The 21,337-nt window shown below is 32.3% G+C and overlaps 1 protein-coding gene across 2 annotated transcripts in view; it reads right to left on the reverse strand.

Moving 5' to 3' along the window:
* Positions 1-21,337, reverse strand: part of LOC126881229 (myrosinase 1-like) — a 142,134-nt gene that overhangs the window by 116,963 nt on the left and 3,834 nt on the right. Inside the window, exons 2-3 of one of the 2 annotated variants that reach the window (XM_050645371.1) lie at positions 10,258-10,337; positions 2,366-2,566 (exon numbers count right to left, since the gene is read on the reverse strand). The exons of the other annotated variant lie outside the window; for it this stretch is intronic. Coding sequence (XP_050501328.1) covers positions 2,366-2,566; positions 10,258-10,337 — 281 coding nt within the window. The remainder of the gene's footprint in view (positions 1-2,365; positions 2,567-10,257; positions 10,338-21,337) is intronic. 2 annotated transcript variants of the gene reach the window in all.

Raw genomic sequence — 21,337 nt, forward strand, 5'->3', positions numbered from 1 at the left:
TGCTGCTCTCCCCGATCCAACCAAAACAAACCCCGGCGTGGAGTCACGGATCGCAACGAATCGCAACGAAGTGCACGCCGGGGTTTGTTTTGGTTGGATCGGGGAGAGCAGTATATGTGCCTCCTGATGAGAGACTAATAAGTTTCGAAACCGGTAGAGGTGCTTGCGGCACTCTCTGATTGGACTAGAATATCGCGCGGCTGTAGTTTCTCTCTGATCCAACCTAAACAAACCCCGGCGTGCAGTCACGGATTGCAACGAACGAAATGGCATAGATGCCCTAGCGGCAACTGCTAGCAAAAGACTAAGTTTTCAATCTAATGGCATGTAAAACAACACAATGTTACTCTACATCCCACTAGACTGAAAACAATGGGAACCTTCTCTGGTTACACCCCCGAGGCTTCTACAATTTGCAAGCCATAACGGATGCTGAGACTAATTATAATTACGACAATATAAAAATAATAAACATTACAATTAAAAAATTACGTTCTATTAAACCTAATCTAACAAATTTTAATAGCTGATCGACGTTTGACTGGTCAAACCCCGATTTCATAAAATTAAATTTCGACCTTTGCCTGACCGACGTAGTCTCTCCTAGGTTTGACTAGTCAAAGGCCGAAACTGTAATTTATTTCGGGCTTTGACTAAGACCGTCAGTCAGACCTGAGGATTGCCTAGTCAAACCTAGGAGTGCCTGAAATTCGGGCTTTGACTATAACATAGAGATAATAATTGTATATAGGGTGGAAGGCACTTATGGAATAAAATTATTTCTGTCCTTGTTTTAAAGAATTTTAAAAAACGCTAAGACCCGTCCATTTTTAAATATAATTATACGCTTTATAAACCTAAATTTGATTGTACAGGGTGATTCACGCAAGTCTAGCATAGTCCATAAGCTTTATTTTTAATGGAACACCTTATATATTTTTATATTTTTAAAAGCTGCTTAACAACCTGATTTCATCGAACTACATCATGTATGGTATATTATGAATAATACAGGGTGAAATTTTGAAATTATAGTATGTGGAAACCACTTATGGAATAAAATTGTTTGCGTCCTTATTTTAAAAAATTATAAAAAACGCTAAGATATATCAACTTTTAAATTCAAATACAGTCGGAAAAATGAAAGAATACCCATGAACGAACAAACGAACATATAAAACACGCTTTATTTTCCTGTCACCGTGTCACAAAAAAAATTGCCCAGCGCAAGTACATGTAATAATAATTATTACATGTACTTGCGCTGGCCAATTTTTTGTGTGACACGGTCAAAGAAAAATACAGCGTGTTTTATATGTTCGTTCATGGGTATTCTTTCACTTTTCCTACTGTATGCACTGTTTAAACATAAATTTAAATATACAGGGTGACTCACGCAAGTCTAGCATGATCTTTAATTTTAAAGAAACACCCTGTATATTTTTATATTTTTAGAATCTGCTAAACAACGTCACATCAAAAAATTGTATTATGTAGGACCTATTATGAATAATACAAGGTGAAATTTTAAAATTATGTATAATTTTCGTCAAGATATTAAAAACCTACATAAAATTTTGAAATTAATAATTTATCATACTTTAAATAATGGTATTATTTTTAAATTAGCTAAATAAGACATACACTTTCTAAACTAAAAGTATAAATCTATTTGGTTTTGTATTTAAGGTCTGACGAAATTTATAAATAATTTCAAAATTTCACCTTGTATTATTCATAATGGGCCCTGCATAATACACTTTTTTGAGATGAGTTTGTAAAGTAGCTTCTAAGAAAAATAAAAATATGCAGGGTGATCCATTAAAACTAAAGATCATGGACTATGCTGTACTTGCGTGAATCACCCTGTATATTTAAATTTATGTTTGTAAACCGCCCTTTTGAATTTAAAAGTAGACGTGTCCCAGCATTTTTTATAATTTTCTAAAATAAGGACACAAGCAATTTTATTCCATAAGTGGTTTCCATACTTTAAAATTTCAAAATTTCACCCTGTATTATTCATAATACACCCTACATGATATAGTTCGTTGAAACCAGGTGGTCAAGTAGCTTTTAAAAATATAGAAATAAACAGGGTGCTCCATTAAAAATAAAGCTTACGGACTCTGCTGGACTTGCATGAATCACCCTGTAAATTTAAATTTATGTTTAAAAAGTGCCCATTTTTATTTAAAAATCGACGGGTCTCAGCATTTTTTATGATTTTTTGAAACAAGGGCAGAAATAATTTGATTCCTTAAGTGCCTTCCACACTGTATATTTGTCTTACGTATTATTTGTTTACTGTATTCAATATATTATTATAAAATGGAATAGGACAAAATATCGAAGAGATACTTACCATTTGGTAAAATTCTTGGCCACGATATTGAAAATCGATAATGGGTGGCGCCAAGTTCTTTAAGAAGAGCGACATCTTCTTTGTATTTGTGGTAGGAATCACAGGACACATCTGCTGTGCTATTATCTTCTATTACAGAAGGTATTTTGTGGTTGGTCGTATCCCATACACTGGGACCCTTTCCATCTTCGTTCCATGCTCCTAGAATTATTTGTAGATTAAAATATAATTGCAATATATAATTTATTTAAACAGAAATAATTGATAACCAGAAACAGTAATAGAACAGAATAGAACAAGTGATGGAGTTTAAATATCTAGGCATCACACTATCTAGCTAGAGAGTGTAAATATCAAGTAAATAGAGCCAAAGGTTGCCTGAATGAAACAATATAGAGAAATAAAAATATCGGAAAAGAAATGAAAGATAGAATTTACCAAAACAGTCATCAGACGAATAATACCATACGCGGTAGAAACACGGCCTGGCACAGAGAGGACAAGAAGATTCCTAGTTACAGCAGAGATGAAAACCCTTCTAAAAATGATGGTAAGACACTATGGGACAAAGCTAGAATAAGTATCCACAGGTATACGACGGAGATACAATGTGGAGAATATTAAAGAGTGGGTAAGAAACAGAAGAGTAGACTATAATAACCACATAAGCCGAATAATAACATTACGACAGTAAGGATTGGACGGCGAGAGACGGTTCCCCAACAGGAAGACGATCAGTGGGAAGACAACGACAACTTACTGGAGGCACATTGAAAAAACCGACAGAGTCATGTCTATACAAAAGTTCAAAATAGCTATTTGTATAACAAGGGAGGAAAGTGTAACTTTTCCTCCCGAGAATGAAGTTTACTGCCCGACGCGTAGCGGAGGGCAGTAATCATTCAAGGGAGGAAAAGGCGCTTTACTCCCATGTTATACATATGGGTTTTCCACCTTCCTCAAATAACAAGTCATTTTTTCATTTTTACTTAATTTCTTTATGGAACTAACCAACAAAATTTATTAGAACTAAAACAACGAGTAGGTACAATATAACTGTCAACTGTCAAATATAAGTCAAATTATTAATGTAAACATTGTTAAATCAAAATAACAATTTACTGTTTTTTACCATTCTGCAAAATACAGGATGTTTTATAAATAAACGTTAAAATGTATAGATACTTCGTAATAGAAAATAGATATTATACAGGGCGTCAATAAGTTATATTTCATGAATGAAATACCATGACGTCACTTTTACTTTTCCTCCCTAGGGAGGAAAAATATTTTCCTCCCTAGGGAGGAAAAGTACAACTTTGCTCCCTACAATCAGGTCCGGAAAAGTATACTTTCGGTAGAGGTAGGTGGAAAAATTTATATTTAACTATCGTTAGTACCACATAACGCAGTGAGATCACCAACAAAATCAAAATCTTTTGAGGATGATTGGATAGAAGAGTTTTTTGACAAAATAGACCCACCAACAGCAACATCTATGCCTAATGAATCTAAGAAAATCGGTATTGACAAAAATCATTTTTTATTTCAACCTATTAGACTAACTGAACTAAGTTATACCTTAAATAATCGTCCTAGCACAAGTTCTGGCTATGACCATATTAAGTACCCTATGATTAATATGCTTCCTGCAATCGCTAAAGATCTTTTATTGGAAATATTTAATGAAGTCCTATATGCAGGTACGGAAGAATTTAAAGAAGTCATTGTCATTCCAATTTTAAAACCAAACAAAGATCCGAATCTGGCACAATCATACAGACCAATTTCACTTATGTCTTGTATTCTCAAAGTTTTAGAAAGGATACTGAAAGTAAGACTTGAATGGTGGATAAATGAGAAAAACCTACTTCCAAATTTTCAGTACGGCTACAGACAAGGACGTGGTACTAAGGATGCCCTCGCTACTATTGTAACTCATATTCAAAATGCATATTCTCGAAATACATATGTACCAATGTTATGTTTGGATATTGAAGGTGCATATGACTGTGTTAATTTAGATATGCTAAAAGACAAAATGATTCATCGATTCGAAATACCTTCTCTTCTAGCTCAAAATATTGTCAATTTCTACAAAAACAGGAAAATATATATCAGGGTTGAAAATAATAAACTCATTGGACCAGGTTTTAATAGCTCAGGTCTTCCACAGGGGCCAGTTTTAAGTCCTCTTCTATTTAATCTTTACACAGCTGATTTTCATAATATTAGTATCGACAATATTTCGTTTAATATAATACAATATGCTGATGACTTTTGTATTTATACTGAATCTAAAAAATATAATGATGGCTTAAACACATTGTAAAATATCCATGAACATTGCCGTGAGTGGTTTAAAAAAAAAGATTTTGAGTTAGCAAACAACAAGTCTAACATTTGTACATTCACTAGACACAATGTACCTCAAAGAGAACAAATACAATTAAATGATGATTACTTTCCTGTTTGTAAATCAGTAAAATATCTGGGTATGATTCTGGATACCAAATTGACCTGGAAACTGCACGTTGATTTTTTGCTTGATAGATGCAGTAAAGCACTAAATTTTCTTAAATAAATTGCAAAAACTTGGTGGGGTGCAAATGTTGAAACATGTCTTTTATTTTATCGTTCATATATCAGATCTATTATAGATTATGGCTCAGTACTGTATGGATCGGCTAGTAAAAATATTTTAGGTCGCATAGATGTTATTCTAAACACAGTATTTCGCTGTTGCATAGGTGCTATGAGATCTACCCCTATTGAACCACTCTATGTTGAAACAATGGAACCGCCGACTAAATTCAGAAGGGAATATCTCAGTCAAAAATTTCTTCTTAAGATCCTATATTACAACACTTGTTTATATAAAGAAATTAGTACTTTAAATTATTTTGATTTAACAAATAAATATTGGGCTCACAAAAACTCGCCACCGTTATGTGACGCATTTCGAAACACTGCGGATAATAATACTGAACTTGCAGTTGCAAATAAAGTGGTAGATTTCGAAGATTTCTTTGAGTTACTAAATCAAGTAGATATAATACAACCCAGTTATCATGAGCACTCTTTATTAAACAGTATTGTTTTAAACAACTACCTTACAAATTGGTCAAAATCTGTTTGTATTTATGCAGATGCATCCAAAAGTTCAAATGGTACTGGTTGTGCCTTTTATATTCCAGATAAATTTATAGAAAAATGTTTAAACTGCCCTCAAATTTCTTCATTTTTACTGCCGAGGCTGCGGCGGTATATGAGGCTTTAATTTATTTCAAGTTGGCATCCTATAATTCCGCAGTAATTTTATCTGATTCATTATATCTGTGCTTACTGCTATTCAAACACCTCAACTACCTTGTAGTACTTCTAATCCATACATTTGTTTAATAAAAAAAATCTTATTTGAAATTAATAAACACACCCCAAAAATAAAACTTATGTGGATCAAAGCACATTCAGGACTTACACATAATGAGCATGTAGACCAATTAGCTAAAAATTCCTCATCCATGGAACAGTAACCAAATATCAGCCTTGCATTCTAGATGCTTTTGCTTGTTTAAGAACTGAACAGATGAAGAGCTGGAAAACACACTGGGAAAGGTACTGTAACATATCAACAACACAATACAGTTTGATACAACCGATTATTCCGGAAAAACCTTGGTATAAGAATTTCACCCTCCCTCGCAAATACATATCCACCATCAGTAGAATTAGATTTGGACATGCATGTTATCCTGCACATTTATTTAAAATAAACATATAAGATTCGAATATTTGTCAAGAATGTGAGGTTAAAAGTGACTTGAACCACATATTTTTTGAATGCAAAAAACATAAACACCTAACCAATCACCTAATTAAAAGAATTATAGACCAGAACATCCCACTCCCTGTAAATATTCTCTTTATTCTGTCACTGAATAAAAAGAAAATTTTTGACTGTTTGGTATCTTTCTTGTCGGATAGTAAAATATTATTGTAATTAGTTATAGGTAGGTATTTGTAAAATATGTTTAAAAAATATTAAAAAAAATAAAAAGAAAAAATTAAATAATAATAAAAACATGAAACAAAAAAAAATAAATAAAAAAAAATTAATAATAAAAAAAATAAAAAAAAATAAAAAAAAATTAAAGAAAAAAATCACTAAGAGGATTTAAACCTCCGCGGGGTTGAACCGGGTTGACATCCTATCGTAGTGACAAAAAAAACAAAACAAAAAACAAAACAAAAAACAAAACAAAAAAACAACTAAAATAAAATACAAAAAAGAATGCATTTATTTTAATATTAAGATTAATATTTTTATTTGTAAAATGTATACACTATGTGTTCTTGATAAACATTAAGTAGTATAATATATTTATATTTATTAACATAGTATGTACATTAGTAATGCGTGACCCGTCAAAATAGCCCGGTCAAAACAGCCCCGTCAGAAAATCCCCGTCAAAATATCCCGAACACAAAATAGCCTCGACAAAATAGCCCGCAAACAAAATAGCCCCGACAAAATAGATCGCACACAAAATAGCCCCGGTCAAAACAGCCCCGGCTAAAATAGCCCCGGCTAAAACAGCCTCTTATAAACAATTACATAATGATTTATACAAGGTGTCCAAAAACCTTTTTTTAATTTAACTTATTTGACAAAAAGGAAGAATGTATTTAATTTATTTAATTTAAAATGCATTTTACTGTTGCCCGAAAACAGAAAAAAATGTTTATATCCTAAATAAACATTGATTTTCGCTTAACTTAAATGTTCAAACTTCCAAGAAGCAGGTAAGACAGTACTCGAGTTCTCTGAAAAGACCATTTTTATTTAATGTGGTTAAGATAAACATCTGAATAGAGGATAATTACCGTTTCCGAAAAAATGTATTTTTAAGGAATTATTTCATGATGAATTCTGAAGGGAGCTTTTTTGTCGGGGCTATTTTGTAGGGGCTATTTTGTCGGGGCTATTTTGTCGGGGCTATTTTGTCGGCGGGCTATTATTCCACGGCTATTTTGTCTGCAGGCTATTTTGTCGGAGCTAATTTGTGTGCGGGATATTATGTCGGGGCTATTTTGTCGGAGCGTTTTTGACGGGGCTATTTTGACGGGGTACCGCTCTAATGAGTAGGTAAATAAGAAGTAAAAAATTGTAATAATATTATAATAACCAAGTTTCATTAATTGGCAATATCTTTAATACATTTACTTTTAGTTGAGACTGGCTGAATGACCATAGTCCAAGTAAAAAAAGAAAAAAAAAATAAAAAACGCAGTGAGATAACTATCTTTTATTTGAAGATACACAGGTACTTAGTAGGTACATACCTACTTCATCGTCACTACATCATCATATTATTATCCACTGAGATATTATAGAGAACCTATAAAAATTTATAAACACCTGATTAACTTTAGTCGAAAAGAAAAGAGTCCGAATTTAAACATAATATGGATGTCATTGGTATAAAAACGTCCTAAGAAACTTGACACACTACCTAGCTCTCTCTTCTGAAAGAAAAATTTAGTCAGATATAAAGGCCAATAGACTCAGATAGACAGAGCTTATGATATGCAGTAACGACAATCGCCTTATAAACAATGTGTTTTGGGAAAGGCTAGATGGGAGAATATCTGTAGGACGGTCTACAGAAGGGTGGAAATATGCAGTCAGAGAAGATGTGCAGTCAGAGAAGATCTGGAAAAAATAGGAGTGAGACAATGGGAAATAGTGACAAAAGACCGAGAAACATTAAAAGCAATTGCAAACGCGTCAAAGACTCACGAAGAGTTGTAACGCCATTGATGATTATTACTTTCCGTGTCCGGAACACCAACAACTCTAAATTCTGTATTTCCTATGGTTGGCCACATAGATGGCCCTGTCATTTGCTATAATTAAGTCTTCTTCTGTGCAGGTCTCTCTCATCTCTGTGCATGATAGTAGATGCCAGCTGGTCTGAACCGCGCCACAGTAGCAGGTATCGTCCTCCCGGTATCCCCATTTTTTGAGGTTACTAGCACAACGTGAAACGTCGGTTCTTAGTCTGTTTAGCGCTTTCCAAATCGGATACGGTAAATTGTGTCCAGCAGTCATTTCCTCTAAGGGAGGAAAATGTGTCGCGGTAACTGACGCTTGCCATAGGTGTATTCGGCGTATCTTTGGCGCTTCGGGGATGGATCTTGATGTTTTCAGGAAGCTTTTCCGAGATCTTGGCTGCGTTTGGTGGTCATATAAGTGGTGTCTTCGGTGCGTCCCCTACTTTTTTCGTTCTACCTCTGACGTGACCTTCCTCCTGATAGGTGGTGGAGCAATCCCAGCTATGGAGTATACCTCTTCGATAGGTGTCGGTCTCAGGCAACCCGATAGTATACGAACCGTTTCATTTAAAACCACGTCGACGTTCTTTGCGTGAGCAGAGTTTGCCCATACTGGTGCTCCAAACTCCGCGGCCGAAAAACATAATGCTAAAAGGGGTGATACACACACGAGTAAGTACGCGAACTTATGGCTCGCGACCTTTTTCGCGCGTGTATCACCTCAAGTACGCGTACTTTAAGTCCGCCGAGTAAGTACGCCGTCGATCCAACAAGTTTGAAATCTTACTTGTAACCCGTACGTGTATCACTGCCACGAGCCACGAGCCTCGAGCCATCATGTTATTGCGTTTAAAGTTACACTTATATTTTCACTAATTAAGCAAATTTCCTAGAAATAATTCAATCGTTTATTGTTGAAAGGAGACAAGTTACATTTTATAAGTTTTGAGAAAACCGTAAAACACTATTTTAAACTATACTAAATTATTTTGATTATTTGTTTTTGAGTAAACCTAATTATTTATAGGCTGTTTTATCCTCCTGATGAAAATATTACCATCTTATCTATGATATTTTGTTTGTTTATGCCTACCTTGTATTAAACTAAAATAGATCAAAAACAAGTGCTATACTTCACAACATGATTTTGACAGCTTACTTACCACACTTATAAAAAATCAAATTATTCTTCTATTTAACAAAACCTGATCAAACAAATAATCAAACTCTACTAAAAAACATAAGATTTCAGCAAAATTAGGTACACGGGAAATAAAAAATTTAACCACGAGGACAGTTTCTAAATTTTTTGCTACCGACGGCGACCGCGATCTTTAAAACCGCGTACTTTAAGTCTGCCGTGTATCACTGACGGCGAGCCGAGTAAGTCCGCGATCTTTAAACCCGCGTACTTAAAGATTGCGTGTGTATCACGCGCTTAAGGCAGAAGTGCGGAAAGTGTGTGGTTGTGCTCCCCATTTTGTATTAGTTAGCTTGCGGATGATATTATTTCTGGCACTTACTTTCTTCTTGACATCTTGACAGTGATATCGGTAAGACAGAGTTCTATCCAGACGGACGCCAAGGTATTTTGGCGTCTCGTTGTGTTACAGCATCTGACCACGCCATTCCACCTCCAGCGGCCTTCGGGCATGCTTGTTTCTTAGGTGGAAAGCACATACCTGGGTTTTTGTGGGATTGGGTTTCAGTGGGATTGATGATTATGATGAGAGTCAACTAACCTTAGAGGAAAAGAGATTAAACAAATTTAAATTTTAAGAAACAATAATACTTTGGAGCTATATGCCAAAGATAACAAAGATGGGGATGAAGCCAGAAGTATTTATAAAAGTATATAGTATATGAAGAACCTGTAAAAATATATTGACAGAACAAAAAACGAAATCACTCAATAGTAATAACGGACTGGATATTAAGTAAAACATCCAGAAACAGACTAGGGATATAAAGAAAAAGTCGGGTAAAAGGAGATATATGTAAAATGTATGCATGTGTGTGTATAAATAAATTTATAAATATTTTGTGGAACTTACCTTCTATTTGAAATGCAGCAGTTGCACATCCAAATATAAAATCAGGAGGAAACTTTTTGTTATTTAGTGCATCTAAAAATCTAAAATACAAAATTTAAGCTATTAGTTACCCAACTAGGAATCCAAAGCTATTATTAAATTCAAAGTCAAATATTCATATCATGTTAGCAAATTATTAAAAATAATTTGCAAAAGACGCCATAGTGACATCTATTATAAGCAAAACAAAAAACAAAGAGCCGGAGATCTGAAAATGTCTTACGTTGTAAATCAAATTCTGGTGATAATCTAAATCCGAGCTTTCTACAATTTACAAAGCAAACGGACGACGAATGAATATACGTGGGGAATCTACAATATGCAATTCACATAATGTAGTAAAATTTGGATTCCTAGAACTGTAGTAATTAATTAGTTGTTAAGTCGGCATAAGCCAGTACTCTATAATTTGTAATTAGTTCAAATTTAATTTTATATATACGCCATCACCGCTAATAACATTTCATGATTGACAGCGTTCTCTCAATTAAATAAAATAACTTGAAGAACTGGCACAACTAATACGACAATAGTTTTTAGAGGTTTGACTTATCACCTATTTTTTGAAGATCAGGCTCAGTAATATTACATTATTCCACACGCTCAGTATATAATATGGCGAGTAAATTTGTTCATATATAAAAAATTAAAAAATTTCTTCTGACTTTATGTTAAAAACTGTTCTTTAGTGTTTAATTTTAGGTCGTGTTTGTTTTCAATTTGATATATATATATATATATATATATATATATATATATATATATATATATATATATATATATATATCAAGCAGTGATTCTTGAGGATGCAGTCTATTTTGTGGGCCAAAATAGACTGCATCCTCAAGAATCACTGCTTGATATTTGAATATACAGTCAAGAATACCATAATCTTATATATATATATATATATATATATATATATATATATATATATATATATATATAATATATATATATATATAGGTTTTCCAGAGTTTTCACTGTATTCCATCACTCAACCGTTCTCTCCAGTTCTTTCTGTCTTTTTTGTAGTCCCCTTCCTGTAGATTTCTTTTTTCCATTGCTTCGGCTCCATTACTTTTAGTTTTGACATGGTATAGGTATAATGTAATAATTACAAAAAAAATGTTAAAATCCTTTATATAAGATATATTTTAAATTTGAAAATCCCTTAAAGGGCTATATCACAGAACGTTTTCGAATAAAAGAGTTCGAAGGGTGTAAGTAGGTTTTACATGCTTGAGCCACCAAAATGAGGTGAAAACACATACATATTGTACAATTATAGAAAATTTACATGTTGATTTACAATTAAGTGCGATATTTAAAATAATCCTAAATTTAACATCAGGCAACTCTACATATAGTGGAGTCAATGAAGGTGGATATGAGTTATTACCTCAGATTTCGTTGAACCTCCATCGATTTTCATAAAAATTGGTGAGTGGTTAAAGGATACCTCAAGGAACAAAGGTGACATAGTGCCAACTTGCGCTTTTTGTATTTTAGGGTTGAACTACACCCCTTTTTTAAAAATTATTTTTTAGATTTCTGAAAGTGCAGTCACTGTAAGTTTTCACTTCCTATCTCGTTGAACCTTCATCGATTTTCACAAAAATGGGTAAGTAGTTAGAGGATACCTCAAGCAATAAAAGATATATAGCATCAACTTTCGCTTTTGCATTTTAGGGGTGTAATACACCCCTACTTTTTAAATTGTAAAAAATGCAGATTTCCGCATTATGGCGCAAGTAATCTCGTTTAATTAAGAAAAATAAATATTTTTTTTTATATTTATGTGCATGAATTACATTTTTTTTTAATTTTTCAAACCTTATAGCAACCAAAAATCCGAAAATTAACAAGTCGAAAATCACGAAAACCTTATTCTTCTATATTTCTGAAAGTGTAGTGACTGAATGTTTTCACCCACGATTTCTTTGAACTTTCATCGATTGTCATGAAAATTGTTGATTAGGTAGAGGATACTTCAGAAAACAAAAGTGATATGGCACCAAGTTGCGCTTTCTGCATTTTAGGGGTGAAATTCACCTTTTTTTAATGATAAAAATGCAGATTTCAGCATTCTGGCTCAAGCAATCTAGTTTAATTAAGTAAAATAAATATTTTTTTACATTTATGTGCATGATTTATAATTTTTATTAATTTTTTAAACCTTATAGCAACCAAAAATCAGAAAATTAGCAAATCGACAAGCACGAAAAAAATTAATCTTTTATATTTCCAAAAAGGCAGTCACTGAAGGTTTTCACCCCTGATTTCGTTGAACCTCCATCAATTTTCATGAAAATTGGTAAGTAGTTAGAGGATACCTCAAGAAACAAAAATGATGTGGTACCAACTTGCGCTTTTATCCTGGGGGTGGATGTTACCCCTTCTCATGGGTGAACACTATTTTATTAAAAATAACCCCATAATTAGATAGAGGAGCAAATTCTAAGCAAAACTTCCTTTCATCAAGTTTATAAATTTTTTATTTAAATAATATTTCATAATTTAATAAAATATTATTGGTACAGTAAAACCTGAAAATAACGGCCACTAAAAATAGAAAACAATTGGCCGTTATAGAAATGTGGCCGCTAATGCTAGGTTTCCTTTTCCACAAATACATAAAATATAATTGAAAATTTAATTATTTTAGTAATTAAAGCAAATCTAATTAAATATAATTCTACAAACAAACGGAACGTACTAAAACTAAATTCAATTTACTACAATATAAAACAATATCTATACGAAAAAACAACTACAAGAAAAACAGAATTTTTGTTTGTTTTACATTTTTTTTAGATAAACGAAACATACTAAAACTAATTTAATATAGGTAATACATAATATAAAACAACATACTATAGCTACTACGAAAAATACGCTTATCACTAAAGTATCGTCGTGCTTCCATGCTATATTCAACAAAACCAACTTGGTAGGGCCTTTAATTAGATATCGCAAATCACTTTGGCTGAGTTTGTCTGCATATATATTATGTTTGAGGAATCCCTTTTTTTTTGTGAGACTGGATATAGGACATTTCTCAAGTATGAATTCACATTCATGGTATATCGTTGCCATACAGGGATAATACTCTATGCAATGTTATGGTACAGGCTAGGTTAAATATGAAGTAAATGTGGAAGATATACACTGGTTATTCATTTCAATTTAATTGGATTGTTTTTTAATCGTTTAAAATATTTAAAATAATTAAAGACATAAAGTTACGGATTTCAAAAATAAATTCAGTTCTCACTGGCACGGTGGGAAATAATAAAGTGCCATACAATAGCATTTCATTACAATGCTCATTACAGGCATTACAGGCTGCTCCGTTTGAGAAAACTCATACTCTCAAACTTTGAGAAAACACTCATTCAGTTTCGACCAACCCTGTACTAGCTAAAATTAAACGTTTTGCTAGATTAATAATTTTTAACAATAATACATTATATTAAAAATCACTTGAACATAAATTGATTTTCTGATGTCAAATCACTACAATTATACAGGGGGTGAATATTGCTATGAAATTTAAAATAAAAACGTAATTATCTTTTAAACTACTTCGTATAACATCACAAAACCTGATATTTTAAGAAATAAAACATAGAGGAGAATCCAAAAATGTAAAAATATACAGGGTGTTCCATTAAACAAAAGATAATTTTGTTTCACCCTCTCAATATGGGTGGCCCTGTATATTTGGAAATGTATTTAAATTCTGATATTATCTATGCCCCAATCTTACCTAAATAAACTTTTTTCGTATCTCCAACAACAAACGACTAATTGGACTTCCCACAACCTGTATACATACAAAATCTCCGCTATAAAATTTTTTCAAAGAAAATGTTATTGGTTTTTTAAAAATAACTCCGTTAAATTTTGAAATATGAGATTTATCCAAAAACCATTACAAAGCTAAGTAAAAGTTCTATAACACTGTATTAAACATAATTTTGTAAATCTTTTATTTTTTTTTAAATACAAGGTGAAAGGGCCCCGGTAACATGGTTCTCGCAGTAAAATTTAGGTTTTAAATGTTTCTATCTCGGTTATTTTGTCGTAAAAAAATATTAAAAAAAGTAAAAGCTTAAATAAAGTTAAAACTAAAATTTTGTTCTCTACCATTTTTTAAGTATATCGAGTATTTTTGGAGTTATTATCAAAAGAAAATGAAATTCACGAAAATTTGAAAAATTCTAATTTTTTTTAATCGTATTTTTTGTCAAAAATGTGCATTCTAAACCTGTCAAAATTGTTGAAGTTATTACTCATGTTAAAATAAATAAAGTTTTAAATGGATTACTATAAATTTTAATTTTTGTGGAAATGACGTATGTTTCATTTTTCATTCTTCCCTAAAAAATCTGAAAGGGTCCTCTTATTTCCATCACAACTTGCTTAATTTTGATGCTATCGACTTCTTATATAGCTTTTTGATAATTACCTTTAAGTACTTTATTAAAATGTTTAATATCAATATTTAACAAAGTGCATCGTTTTCCTGTTATTTAAGCTTGAATACTAAGATTTGAGTACTCGCGGAAAAAAATATACATTCAATTGCATATAACTCACTTTGTATATGTAATAAAGGATTTTTCGAATAAGGAGCTCATTTATTTTTATATTATCTTCGATTTTGGTAATAACAACTTTTTTGAAGAAACTTATGGTTTTTGAGTTATTTATGAAAAACTGCTTTAAAACATGGATTTTTTTCAGGAAAAATCAAAACTTTTGATCTTTAATAACTCAAAAACTATTGATTTATTGAAATAACTTTATATAACAAATTTTACTTATAATTTGTCCCTTTATCGATTAGTGGTATTATTTTTAATAAAATAATTTCCACCCCCGAGAAGGGGTGGCATCCCCCCCCAGGGTAAAAGCGCAAGTTGGCACCATGTCACCTTTGTTTCTTGAGGTATCCTCTACATACTTACCAATTTTCATGAAAATCGATGGAGGTTCAACGAAATCGGAGGTGAAAACCTTCATTGACTCCACTAATATGCAAAGTTGTTCTTTTACAGTCTGTAATGTGAGGAGCGGCCTCCTGGACGAGCAACCCATGTGTTGTGGGGAATCTTGCGTTGCCTTATGTTAAATCGGGGATTATTTTAAACATCACTCTAATTTAATATAAACATGTACCTATATTTTCTGTAATTGTACATCATTTAAAGAGTTTTCACCCCTATATTATGGTGGCTCAAGCCTGTAAAAACCTGTTAACCGCACTGATGATGTACTCGTTAGTTCGAAAACGTTATGTGATGAAGCCGTGTAAGGGATTTTAAAAGTAAGTATAACTTTTATAAAAGATTTTAACAAATTTAATTTGTGATTAATGATATACTGCCGACTACAGGACATAATTTTTCTTGTGGGTAATAATTACAATTAAGTATTGTCAAAGTATTTCAAATTTTTTTCCATATTTCAAGTTCCCATGACATTGATTGATTAAACTATTATATGCTTTTTCTCATGAGCATCTTTCAGTGCGTCACAGTTTTTCGATTTCATTCTAACGCATTAAATTGTATGTGACAGAAAAAAACGCACGTCGGTGATTACATTTTATCGGTGACATTTATAACATTTATTCTAGTTGTCAATAGATGGCGCCATAATCGAAAAAAAATTATTTACGAATTATATAATATATCTACGAATATAATCTGTACAATTTATAACACTATACAAATCAAAGAAAATACCATTTTATAAATGCAATAAACACAATTGATTTGTTTTTATGCCAAATTGCAAATAAAATGTGACAACTGTCAGATTTAACTAAAATGTCCTGTCACTAAAATGTATATTATCACGGACTTACCTTTTTTTCTATCATTTGTGACGCACTGAAAAATGCTCATGAAAAAGAGATTTCATAGTTAATGAGCAATAGTAATAAATGTATTATGTAGTTAATTCTATAATATATTTTTTTATTTTGTGCAAAAATATACATTTTATTGTTATTCAATTATGAAATGGGCTTAAATAATACAATAACATAATGTGTAACATATTTAATTATTACGACCTTATATCTTTATTAAAAAACATTTTTACATAAATTTAAAAAATATTATGAGGCATACAATTTGTGAAGAAGTATTTGAAAAGTATTAGAGTATTGATAGTCCAGAAAGCCACTGCGCATCCGCTAGGAAAAATATTCTAATTCGGATTTTTTGGACAATCTTACTCAAAAAGGACCCCTTTTAACAAATTTGCATGTTGCCAGGACCAAACGTTGGTCAAAAATTTTTTAAACGTTTTTTTTTTCTGTTTTTTTCCTAAAATTATTTTTTTTGCATAGAACAATTTTTTTTAGGTTTTTGGATCATCCCAAATAGAATAGGTCTTTAGTAACTTTTCGCTAAAGTTGATAGTTTTTGACATATAAGCGATTAAAAATTAAAAAATTGCGAAATCGGCCATTTTTAACCCTCAAAAACTATGTGAAAAACTGAAAATTTGAATGTTGCCAAGGTAGGCAGATATTCTTTAAACATCGATTGATGAAATCCTGAAGAGTTTTTTGCAATACAATATTCAAAACTCCTTTGTTTATTAATTGCTAATCAAGCGTGCGCGACACTATTTTCCACCGACAGTATGGTGCAAATGAAAGGAATAAATTCGTTATTTCGTAAACCGGTGACTTTAAGGAAGAATTCCAAAACAGGTCGGTTTTTATTTTTAAGTTATGATATTGTGGCGTATATAGTATACTAGTGACGTCATCCATCTGGGTGTGATGACGTAATCGATGATTTTTTAAAATGAGAATACGGGTCGTGTGCTGGCTCATTTGAAAGGTTCTTCAATTCTCTATTCAGTAATATAAACATTTACAAAATTATATATACAGGGTGTCCAATAATTTAATTTTTTTGTCAATTTGCCAAATGATTTAATTTAATAAAAATTTTTTGGACACCCTGTATAAATAATTATGTACATGTTTATATTACTGAATAGAGAATTGAAGAACCTTTCAAATGAGCCAGCATACGACCCGTATTCTCATTTAAAAAAATCATCGATTACGTCATCACGCCCAGATGGATGACGTCACTAGTATACTATATATGCCACAATATCATAACTTGAAAATAAAGACCGACCTGTTTTGGGATTTTTCCTTAAAGTCACCGGTTTACGAAATAACGAATTTATTCCTTTCATTTGCACCATACTGTCGGTGGAAAATAGTGTCGCGCACGCTTGATTAGCAATTAAAAAACAAAGGAGTTTTTAATATTGTATTGCAAAAAACTTTTCGGGTTTTCATCAACCGATGTTTAAAGAATATCTACCTACCTTGGCAACATTCAAATTTTCAGTTTTTCACATAGTATTTGAGGGTTAAAAATGGCCGATTTCGCAATTTTTCAATTTTTAATCGCTTATATGTCAAAAACTATCAACTTTAGAGAAAAGTCACTAAAGACCTTTTCTGTTTGGAATGATCCAAAAAACCTAAAAAAATTTTGTTCCATGCAAAAAAAAATAGTTTTAGGAAAAAAACAAAAAAAAACGTTTAAAAAATTGTTGACCAACTTTTGGTCCTGGCAACATGCAAATTTGTTAAAAGGGGTCCTTTTTGAGTAAGATTGTGCAAAAAATCCGAATTAGAATATTTTTCCTAGCGGATGCGCAGTGGCTTTCTGGACTATGAGCATTTTCCGTGTAGGACATATTGAAAAGGATTGAGAATAAAGATTGAAACAATAAACGGGACTTAAGAAAAGAGGTTTAAAACTTAGTAAGACAAAACAGGATATTTGGAATATTCAGTTAAAGATAAGTAAATGGGAAATAGATGGAGATGCATACAATAGAATTAGCATCGGGTTGATGAAGTGGAAATAAGCGGGTAATATGTTATGGGCAGAATAGACGACGCTAACATTGAAGTAGTAAAACAGCTCACATACCTGGGTGTAGTGGGTGTACAGATAACTGAGGACGGCAGTGAGGAGGAGGAAATAAACGTTATTAATACTTTTGAAAGAAAGATATCAAGGAGAATATTGGGACCTATTTGCGACAATGGTATATAGAGAATAAGGTTCAACCACTAGTTATATCGATATTTAAAAGAACCCTCCATAGCAGATTATGCAAAAATACAAAGATTGCGCTGGGCAGGTCATCTCATAAGAATGTACAATGGCTGAACACCTACTAGGACGCTTGGCTGAACTATAGCGGGACGTCGGCCAGTAGAAAGACCAAAGAAGAGGTGAATAGACGGAGTAAGAACCGATGCTAAAAAGATATTGAGGATTGATACCTGAAGGAAAGCAGTCAGGACAAAGATACATTGACGCAAATGCTAGGGGAGGCCAGGACCCGACTTGGGCTGTAGAAAGACGGTAGCGTCACGGGAGAAAGAGAGAGAATTTGTTGTGGAGCAGAACGATGCTATTGAAACTGAAAGGAAAATTCTATTAAACTGCTATAAGATCAGCAATTATTTATATAATTGAATGTTGGGTAGTTAAAATAAAGTTATGTAAAATAAAAAAGGAACAGATTACATTTGAAGGAAATAAGAATGCTTAGATAGATAAATGAAGTGATAAACAAGGATACAATTAAAAATAAGTACTTATATTAGTGGTAATCAAAGAGCGGCACCAATTAATGCCAAAATGAGAAGGCATAGGTTAAGATGGTTCGGTAATGTTCAACGTGGAAACGTTAATCACCCAATACGAAAAATTGCTGATCTGCGGGTTTCTGGAAGGAGTAGGAGAGGAAGACCAAAGAAGACCTGGGGAAGCCGCTCATTCAGTAGGTACATGTCGATAAAGGTATTTGATATTGGTTAACCCAAGATAGAAACTTATGGTGAAATGTAATTAGAGAAACCAACCCAGCATAGGGATACTGGCAAAGAGAATAAAGATGAGTATGTGTGATACAATACAGCCTCTTACGCTCTATTTTGGTCTAAACGGTTTGGAAAGAACTTTTTGATTTTTACTTTTCCGAAAGTGTTTTCATATGGTTTTTATATAGCATTATATAGAATTGTATGTTTTGGAACTACCATATTTTCTAAAACCAGGGATAACCTTCCGTTGGTGTTTACCTCGTTCTAATTTCGAAGGAAGTAATTTATGTAAGTTAATCTCTGGGTACATACTTTTTTTATCAAAATAAACAAGCTGCGGTGGCTAGGCCACTTACAGAGAATGAATGAGCTGGAGCCGTCAAAACACATTTATAACCAAAGATTGGATGGAGTGAGGAGAAGGCACAGGCCCAAAGCTCGATTTAAGGAGCAGGTGAAAGACGACTTTAACCGAAGAGCGAGTATTAAGCATACGAAATTGGAAAACCAAGACGAAGGATAGGAAGGAATGGAAGCTGATTCTGGAATAGACCAAAGCCCACCATGGGTTGTAGAGCCAATTATGTTGTTGATACATACTTTTTCTCGAAAATGTGTTTTCTAAAGATGCTTTTGTCAGTCAGTCTTGTCAGTTAAACATAACTATCATAACAATCATACTTTATGACCCCGAATCTTTCACTTTGGATTCTGTTGGAGCCTGTTTTATATCAAAATAATTTCATTTTTTAAATGCTATCTCCAGCCGTTCTTCTATTATATCAGAAAAGCTTATATCAGCAAAAAATGATAAATTTGAAGATGCAATAAATGAAAAAAAAAATCGAAATAAATAATACGAAGGATTCTGAAATTACATGAAAAACTACATACTGTGAGCGACAGAATTATAGGAAGGGAAGAAAGTAATTTTGGCAAAACGAGTTACAAAAGAAGCAACCAGAAAAAGAAAAATTGTAGCAAAAGTTTACAGATAAAGGAGATGAATCCATTTAAACTACATTTCTCACCTGCAGTGAGGTTATTAAATATAAAATTGCTTTTATCCGTAGCATTGCAGAGAGATTAGGAAGAATGACTCAAAACTACGAGCTCAATAGTACTAATAAGTAAATAAAGCTAAAAGAACTGTCTGTTCAAACAAATAAAAAAACTTTACACAGACTTAAAGAAAAAGAGTGGAATGATACATACAATAACTTTGTGAGTCAATATAGAAAGATCATTATTCGACTGTTGATTATATTATAATAAAAAGTTATAGTGTTAATCAATACCTAGGTATGTATAATAATGCAAATGCAATAACACATCAAGGGAAAGGTGTTTCCACTATAATAAAAGTAGAAATACCTGTGTATTATTCTATAACTATTAGTTATTGAAGTTATACTTCTTTAGGCACGAGGGTGAATTTTTTACATTCCCTGGCGCATGCGCACACCGACAGTATGGTATTAGTCGCTACATCTTTTAAGTTATGTAGCGCAAAATAAGGTGTGCGTGAAAAGAATACATTATTAGTGTTTTTAGTAAATATATTTATTATAATTTTTATGTCTGTGGATTTGTCTTCCTCCTTATAAGTATTATTGAAAATGTTTATTTTCAATTAATGTATCTGTCACCGTGATTGTAATTATGTCCGAGAAATGATCGACTGAATACAAAAGCAGTGGTAGTTGATCGGTAGAGCATTCGCCTAGGAATCGAGAGGTCCGAGGTTCGAATCCTGACAAAGTCATTTTTTTTTTTAATTTATGGTATTCTTTTTGTTCTTTCTAAAATTGGTTTAATATTTAAATACAATACAAAAAAACTGTTTAAAGTAGATAGGTATATTGATTTCGTTGAAATCATAATATGAAGTTAGATTATATTATAATAGAAGTATAACTTCTTACGTGCGTACAAAGTACACACACATTCTTTTTCCGTTTAGTAGGTATCTAGGCAGATTTTTATCATTCGTGGAGTGCTGATATGAGAATTTTGATATGATTACAATGAATTAAATAGGTGTATCAATTTTCTTTTTTAAGAATATTAGCTTTTTTCTGCTCGTGTTGTACAAAATACGGATTTAAAAAAAACGAAGGGAGCTTATTTATGCTAGTTTTGCAG

This window comes from Diabrotica virgifera, chromosome 3 (assembly GCF_917563875.1).
Source record: "Diabrotica virgifera virgifera chromosome 3, PGI_DIABVI_V3a".
Taxonomy (NCBI): Eukaryota; Metazoa; Arthropoda; class Insecta; order Coleoptera; family Chrysomelidae; genus Diabrotica; species Diabrotica virgifera.